Below are 9,315 nucleotides of genomic sequence, written 5' to 3'. Positions count from 1 at the left end.
GTCATATCGCATCGCATCGTAAAATCACCAGCAAGCAAACAAACAGGCAGGCAGGCAGGCAAGCAAGCAAGCAAGCAAGCAAGCAAGCAAGCAATAAAGCCAACCAAGCCAAGCTATCAAGCCAGCAAACACAATAAACAAACAAACATTTGTCGTACTTCTCGTCTACATATACTTGACGTTTTTACAACGAACGCATGCAATACCGAGAGTTGCTATTGCCGTTGCCGCATTATATTTTTCATTCTTCTTATTCTTCTTCTTCGGCTTTTTTTATTCATGGTTTTCCCTGCTACGTCAACAACTATACCACTGAGTGACTGCTGTTGAATCTGTCTGGTGTTTGTATGTGTACTGTTCTGCACACACTTCTAAATATATATATATTTTTTTTTCATTTTATTGTTGGATTTTTTTTTTGTGCGGCTGTGTGAGTGTTAAACCAGATATCAACACTTTGTGTGTTTGACTTTCGTGCATTTGTATGTACATGTTTTCAAAAGTTCTTGAGGATAAACGTATATATATATGTATATATGTATATATGCATAGATGTGTGCAAAAAGCTATATATACTGTGTCAGTGCATGCATGTAACAACAAATCAAAAATCATACACACAGAATCAAAATAAAAAGGAGGCCACGTAGGACAATAAAAAGACAAATACAACAACAATAATAATAAGCACAGTAGCATTATTGTTGAAGAAATAAAAAGAAAAAGAAAACGAATATAAATAAACAAACATCAAAACAAATAACAACAGCACGCGGTTGTTTTTATAAAAACATAAGCTTTGCCTGCCTGGCTGTACAAAGCGCAACAGCTTCACTCAATACGTCAATAACAACATGTCCTGCATATCGAATAATTTCAGTTCATTCTTTCTAAATTCACTAAACGATCCATCGGAATTCTCAAAATATCTGAGTAACGGTGAGTTGAGGTTCTCCTCTTCGTTAGAAGATTTTCCAGGATACGGACAGCAGCAGCAACAGCAACAACAGCAACAGCAATTGACTTGCTCGGTAAGCGGTCAATTACAAAACGGTGAAATATTAAATAGCAGCAGTAACGACGGCAGCCTAAATGGCATCGATGTTGGAACGCAATCGTCAATAACATCGTCGCATAACTACATCAGCTACCAGGCTCAATCAACGGTTGGTCATCTGTCGCAACAGCAACAGCATATGTTACAACAGAGATGGCCTGCAGCGGCATCGGTTGCAGCACATAATCCGCATCACCATGTTGCTCAACAGCTATCATCAACGCATCCTAACCATCCGGTTGCCGGTGCTCAACATTTTGATGGTTCTTTTGAATTTTTGAAATATTTACGTCATTCAAATGACTATCATGACGGTAGCCATGACCCTCAGGTTCAAGGTGCGCCAAACACCGGCACTAATAGCTGTAGCGCGCATGCTACAAACGCTGTAGGAACTAAGCATGAATCTGCAGCTTCCGCTGTTTCCGCCGTTGCTGTTAATGCCAGTCTTATAGACCTCGATAGCAGTACCACACATAAAGCCTCACGTTCCTCGCGTAAAAGCGCCGCCTTATTGTCTTCCGTCGCCACATCTGCCCCCACACCCATGGCCATAGATGTCTATGATCACGATTCAAAACATACAATATTCGATTTGCAACATATGACCAACGCCACCGTCACTTCGGCGCATAGCTCCAACTCAAATGAATCTTCCATGGAATTGTCTTCATTAACTTATCCGAATTCTCATCTCAACGCTTCCAATTCGAATACCTCCTCCGAAGGTGGCACCAACGGCACCGCCACCGGACACGCCGACTTCTCAATGATAAGCGTTAATGGCAATGCTGCGGCAGCATCATCTCCGGCTACCGTTCCAGCGGCAGCCGCATCAACCGCGCCTAAACCATTAGCCACGTTCGCCATTAAAGAGAATTTCGATGTACATTCCTCGCATAAAATTGAGGAGGGCATCTTCCAGCATATGAACAAATTGCCACCCAAAAAGAAAGATAATCTACGTCAGTTGGGAGTGCGTTTCACCGGTCAAATGACACTCAACGATAAATCGATAATTGTAGACAACTTCATTAGATTCTGTCAGGTATGTATATACAAAGTATATCATATTAAGCCTTTGTCGTTTATTAAATCCCTCTCTATATACGTATATATACCTACCTACTCGTTTATATTGACATATATATACCAATTTTCGTGTATGTACTGGTCTTAACTTTACAATTCAATTCCCTTGGCAGTGCCTCTTATACATATATACATACGATATATATGCGCACATATATATATATATATATATATACAGAAATTCGCATATTATAAAATATTTACCGTTATATTTTGTATAAATACGTGTATATATGCTGATATGAATTAATTGCAGTGGAACTGCAAGTGTGTGTATGTGTATTTTTCGTCGGTTTCATTTAGTTTATGAAATTTATAATATATTCGCTCACATAGTCGCTTAATGGTTTGTCTACCTTAGCCCTCTCTTTTAATTGCACAAACAACTCCCATTTTGAATCCATTTCTTTCTCCTTCTACTTCGTTTTGTTTCTTTCTTTCTCTCTCTCTCTCTCTCTCTCTCTCTCTCTCTCTCTCTTTTTCGCTTTTATTCTGTCTTGCTCTTTGTGCCGCTATCTTCGTCTCGCAACTTATCATTTTACCTCCTCATCACCCTCATCGCCGTTGTACATTTTCACCATCCTCCTCGTTATAAAAAATTTCCTTTTTTAGATAATAACAGTTATATTGTCAATAAATAGCACGCGTAAGGATAACCACATACAATAACACTCTATTCAGATCTCTTAGGTTTTTAAACGTCTGGTTTGTTAATATCGCATAGCCTTTGACATACGATTGTTTCATGGCATTATAAATTTATCTTTTAACTGGAAATAATAACTAGGGATCAAAATGAAAGCGGTATCCATCTTTTCCGCGCTGTATTTACCGAAGCTCGGAAGTGCAGATTTACCTGGTCTAACTTCACTTCTCTATTGTAGCACACGACTTTAGGATTATGACCGATCCCTGGCAGAGTTGAACGTACCTATATATAGGATATAGGTAAAAACACTGTTGTGTTTGTTGGACTTGAGAGAAAGTCGCGAATGCGAAAGTAAACAATATTAAATAGGACTGGGAGTGCATTCCTTGTGTCCATTCATGAGCCAATCTCGATTTCTTATTTTTACCTCCAGTTATAAACGGTTCGCCGTATATTAACATAACAAGCCGTAAGTCAAGTGTAGATGATAGCAGGGAAGTGAATGATTCTTATCGCTCTTAATTGAATGTTGGCCTTCTAGTAAACTTTGGTCTGTACTATCTCTACTATACTATATGTTATTGATAGTCATCCGATTCCTTTTTTGACTTCCTTCCTTTTCTCCTTCCATTCCTTTTTTGTCGTTAACGTATCCGGCCCAGTCAGGATGAGAGTAACCTTTAATATCGTCTTCCTTTTGCTTTCTGTGCACAATGCCGTTGTCGATTGTGCCCTTCAAGTACCCATTACGCGTTTCACTGTTTACCCGAGTTGTTTCCATATCGACTAAGCAAATTAACTGCGTAACAAATGTTTGGTCGCTCAATCTGTGCAACAAAGAGCAAGGATCCGATTGTATGCATGTGTGGAGTTTTCGACATCTGTTATTTACTTTCTTCACCTTTTGGACACATACTGACTGACAATTTCTGATCGTAGTCCATTTGAGTCGAATTTGGGTTACGTTCGCTTATACCGAAACGTATCATGATACCTGCTATGTAACATGACTGATCGATTTTGGTGGCATCATTACTTCGGATGATTTTCGTCCAAAGCACCGAAGGCCACTCTCCCATATCTTTGATTTTATTCTTTCTGACGAGCTTGATTTTCAGCGATCCGACATTTCAAGCTTGATTTTGAGCGATTCGACATTTCAAGTTGTTTGAAAAAAGTAAAACGCCGTCGGCGTAACTTCACCTCTTATCAGACGCATCTTAAATGATTCATTTTTAATGGTTTCATTCCAAGCACTTCCTGATTGCTTCAAATTATAGATGAATTTTTGCAACTTTAAGTTGTTGCATAAGTATGCACTGACCGTTATCCGTTTCGTAACCGATAAATGCCGTATTTGTCAGTCGATGCCAATAATTGTCGTATCGTTGCATCATATCTGGCAACGGGTGCGAAGATTTCATTAAGGTCGACTCCTTATCCTTCTCCTAAAACGAATTTCTTCAGGTAATTTCTTTTCACCACCGCAAAGTTCTCTGTTGATTAAGCAACAGGTTATGTTGTCAGCTTCAGCCGTAAAGCGATAATCAAGACAGCTATCAGTGAGCATATACCCAATAAGTTCTATTAAGATTCAATTTATTCTTCCCGCTGTACCATTTTATTATATATTGCCGGTGTCGGTATTCGGCAAGTTTTTTGGTAACTCACTCCACCCTTTATGAGAGGCTCAAAATTTCTGTTTATCGCACCTTTTTACATACGAAAATGGACTCAGATTTTGGGTGCTTCCTCTGGTCCGAAGGTAATATTAAAATATATTTTCAATAAATCGTCTCTAAATTTGAAGTGCGTTTTCAGTTCAAGTGAAAGCAATACAAACGGTGGCATTAACGTGATAGACAATGATAGATGAGTGATAGTACCGAGAGTGAAGATGAGCATCATATTGTTAGTACGAGTTATTTTAACAATCAATCAAAATTTTAATCCGAAGGTTACATTCCTTTAAAAATCATCTTATCAATTTGAAGTGCGTCTTAGCGTCCGATGCGTCTTATAGTCTGAAAAATACGGTATATTCTCTCTCTCGACGATTGTTGCTCGTTCTTCGAATTTTTATATTTGTTGAATACTCGTCCTTTTCCTTAAATTCGACCAATTCTTCATTGGAATTCTGATCTTTTTAAGGTAATAAGCAAACGATTTTCTGGAAAAGTCGTCTATAAATGTGATCAAGAATCGCGTATCGCAGAAAATTTGTTAATATTAAGTGTATTAAGTTGTAATAAATTTATGGCTTTCTAACTGGTTTCCCCGGTTGCTTTCTTTTTAAGGCTCTTTTAAGGCTCAAGGCTCTTTGTTGTCATTGTCAAAATGAATACCAAACGATGATTTATTTACTTAATTTAAATTATTATCACAAATGTGCTTCAATTTTTTTTTCTAGCAACGAAAACTTGATTTCTTTTTTTAATTTGTGCTTCACTGTCAATGCCGTACAAGTTATTGCCAATCGTTTTCATCCTCGACGATAACCAATAAATGTTTTCGTCTTGTTGTTATTTTTGTTTTGCCAATATCTAGTAATATGCCCCAAACGATTACAACTATGGCACTGGATTGGTTTTTTCGTCTTTTCTTTGTAATTTTGCGTATATAACGAAACTTCTTTCGCCGCGCTTTGAGTATCAAATTTAGCGCCTTAAAGAAGTCGATTTTTTCCCATTTCCCAAGAGTCAACTTTCCATTGGAATTTTCGATGACAATCACCACCGCTCCAATGGATTAGCTATTGAAAGATTTGTCATTTCGAATGCACAGACGCGACTTGCCGCCCATAGCCTCATTGGTTTCAGTTCCTTTATTAGACTATCACATCTTCTCACAATGTAAATATTTAGTTGTAATTCAAGAGGAGAGTCGCAACAATTAGCATAAGAATGCACTGAACGTAATAGGAAGTGTATAATAGATCAAGTAGAAAGAAAGTCGAATAAAGGGCAAGACAAATACATTGTTTAATTAATTGTATAAGCTTCCGTTCATTCTCAAACAAAGCGTTATATGTGGATGCTAGTGCTTTAAGGCTTTAAGTCTGCGGTATTTTAACTTCATGCGAACAACTTGAATCGGATGAAGCACCGGACCATGACTTTTTACATATAAGATAAGAAGATATTATTCTAAAACCCACTTTAAAACTGTGAAATGTGAATTTTATTTTCAAAAACTCAGCACTTTTTCGACAGAAACTGTTAACAGAGATTTCCATAAGACCTTACCGGATATATAAACAATTCATTAACGATTTTCCTAGCAAATGGCATTGCATCATCTATAAGGGTTTGTAAATTGTCATAGTACATCTCCGCGTAGGGTAAACAGTTTTCAGAACTTTGAGAGCTTCAATTGCGTGAATATTCATGCAAAAATATTTCAGCACATAAGCGATATTTATTGTGCTTGAAGAAGGCACGCGATAAAATATTTAATAAGTCCAATGTCCTTAGTAGCCTCATCAACTCAAAAACAACAACATTACAGCTAAGGAACGCTACCAATGACAACTGATGCAATTGCATCGATCATAAGAGAAGAATGGCTGCGTTATGCGGTCAGGTGTTACAGGCTGATCTTTCATTATGCCGTCTCTCGGACTCATTTTACAAAAGCCGTTCGGGAAACGTTAGCATCATTACTAAACTGAAAGGTACAATCAACTCGACTCTATTCCACGTATATTTGACTTTATTTCAGCAATAGCATCTTCTATCAGTGGCTTACGGTTATGTCTGAGTAATGTTTCTTTTGACAACAATCAAAAATGGACCCATTATCCCTTTGTCGCGGATTTCATATTCTATCAGAACAATATGCGAAAATGTGTAGCTAACGGTAGACAACACTTTCAATACAATATTTATTTGCATTTTTAAACCTGACATTCATAGAAATTATCGCGTGCTCGACTGTACCATCGAGTTGGCTGCATATTGTTGCGACTTATTTTCTTGAAGTTGACATTTGAACTGTGCGCTATTCTCTTGTTCGAATTCTTTACTTAGCGAATGTTGAAGCTCTTTCCCATCTCTAGATAACACGACGATTTCGTTTGTTGGCGATACCAGCCTGGTATGTAATGTGGCTTCTTCGTACACCGCAGAACGGTTCATGACCAACCAAGGCAACTCGGACTCCCTAGCTAGGTAGACAGTCAGCCCTTTTGTTGCCTGCAACACCCGAATATCCAGGCACGCAAATAAGCTGCATATCGCTGTGCCGGCCCAGCTCATTTAGTATTTGAAGGCACTGCAACACCAGATGTTAACCTGAGCACCGCCTTTTTACTCAAAATTTGGATGCTCTGGTTTCAACAAAATCGAGCAAGTTTTTCATATCAACGCATTTCATCAGTTATGCGATTTTCTTAAGAATGTGTTTAAGAGGATTTTATGAAGTTTTCATTTCCAAAGTATTAATCGCTGTTTTTTATTGCTTCCTACTTGCTGATCTGACTGACAAATTCCATACCTGAGCATGGGAGTAAACTTATTTTTTTTTGCATTCTTATGAAGCAAATGCTGTGAACCGTGAAAGAAAACCGAATAAAGTAACATGACTTACAATAAAAAGCAATAAAAAAAAATGATACCGATTTTCGCCATAGTCTCATCATCGAGGAAGAGATCATAACTTTGTTCGCCTGGTTTCAAGCAAATATTTTCGCTGGTTGTCGTATACTTTTTGAAATATTTTCTAAAAGTATTGCCGTGTGACCATTTCACCTAATAAGCGCAAGTTCACGGAAACTTAATCTCAAGCATTTCATAAAATAAGAATTCTTCTCTCATTTTCATTCTATGAAAATAGAATCAGTACGCGATACGCTTGGAATTATTTTTCATAATGATTGTAACACAATGAATGGGATTTTCATTAGGCTCATCGTACCCTGTAGATTGCTGGCGTTATCAAGGTCATAAAAATTGGAATAGCAATATGAATGTCTGGCCCTCAACAAGGTATATGTACCTTTTTCACGCAATCGAGCAATTGTTTGTTGCGACGCAATTCTTCGTCTTGGCCTTGCCCTAAGAAATAACCTCGTTCTTCATCTCTAGCAAAAATTTTAGATTAAATAACCTTAGATTAATATTTTTGAAGAAAACCTCTAGGTTTATCAACAATAACGCGCGGACCTCGCGGTCCTCCCTCGTCGTAGTAATTCTAAAATAGAGAAGTGAACGTGACTTGTTGTCGGTGAATATCTAAAGAATATCAAAGATTGTCGTTCCCTGACTTGTCTAGACCCAAATTCGAATGCGTCTATCGAAGTCAATCCATCCTCTATATCTGTTATGCATATTGATATTAATATTTAGTAAGAATTTTTTCTATATGCACTTTCTATCGACATATTACTCATACGCCGTAGTCAATATGCTTAAGTTTATGTATATTGAGTTATGATGTGCAATAAACTGGCTTGTAATGCCTTTCATTCTCTATATGATGTAACATTTTCTAATCTGCGTTCCTAAGCAAATGTTAAATTAAATATTTTATATACAATTTTTCTAAATAAGAAAGCAATACTTTTATCTATACTATATACTTAATAAAAATGAGAGCATTAATCTTATTTCACACTTGACCAAAACGCAAAAGTTTATCGATAAAAGGCAAAGCGAAAGAAAGTCCTTTGGAATAAGGGGAAAAGAGGAAGGAAAGGTACAATAAAAAAAAATAAAAATAAAAAAAAAATAAAAATCTACCCTTATCGAGTGAAATTCGTTTTAATTAAGCAGACATGTACGGTACACATAAAAAATAAATGAATGTATATTCATTAAATTCGATATAATATAGCAGGGGATTGCATTTTATAGGGTAACCAAGCCAACCGAAGCCAAAAGGCAGATGAAGACAAAAAAATTTTTTTTTTTTTAATATGTATGTAAAATGTACATACATCAAAAACGAATTTGATATTATTATTGTATGTGGATTTATAGGCATAAGTACATTTACGTATTTGTGTTTGTGCGCGTATATATGTGATTGTATACTTGTGTAGAATTAATTTACATATACTTGTGAACATCAGGTTGTACATATGGAATTATTTGCCTGTAAATTTGGCTATGTTTTTATAGACATTTACATATATATAAATACACATATATTTTGTATATATGAATATGCAAATAAATATGTACATATACATATATATAAATGTATGTATGTAAATTTAAGCAAATTTTAGCACATACACGCACTTAAATATACTTACATATACTTACATATATATATATATATATACATATATATACGTATTGTATATATTTTATATAGAAATATATAGAATTTTAAAATTATAATCAAAGAGTAATGTTAAGCAAATGCTCTCTGACTAACATTTATAGCCAAAAACGATGTAGGTATGTACATACGCAAATAAACACACAAACACACACATATATATATATATATATATATATATAAACATACATATATATATATATATATATATATATATATATATATATATATA

General features: G+C 36.0%; 1 protein-coding gene across 1 annotated transcript in view; it reads left to right on the top strand.

Annotated features, from left to right (window-relative positions):
- Window positions 1-720: 720 nt before the first annotated feature.
- Window positions 721-9,315, top strand: part of LOC119644900 (probable serine/threonine-protein kinase DDB_G0282963) — a 37,564-nt gene continuing 28,969 nt past the window's right edge. The window contains exon 1 of the mRNA XM_038044615.1: window positions 721-2,105. Coding sequence (XP_037900543.1) covers window positions 855-2,105 — 1,251 coding nt within the window. The 5' untranslated portion in view covers window positions 721-854. The remainder of the gene's footprint in view (window positions 2,106-9,315) is intronic.

This window comes from Glossina fuscipes, unplaced genomic scaffold (genome assembly GCF_014805625.2).
Source record: "Glossina fuscipes isolate IAEA_lab_2018 unplaced genomic scaffold, Yale_Gfus_2 1, whole genome shotgun sequence".
Lineage (NCBI taxonomy): Eukaryota > Metazoa > Arthropoda > Insecta > Diptera > Glossinidae > Glossina > Glossina fuscipes.
This window is presented reverse-complemented; position numbering and strand designations above follow the sequence as displayed.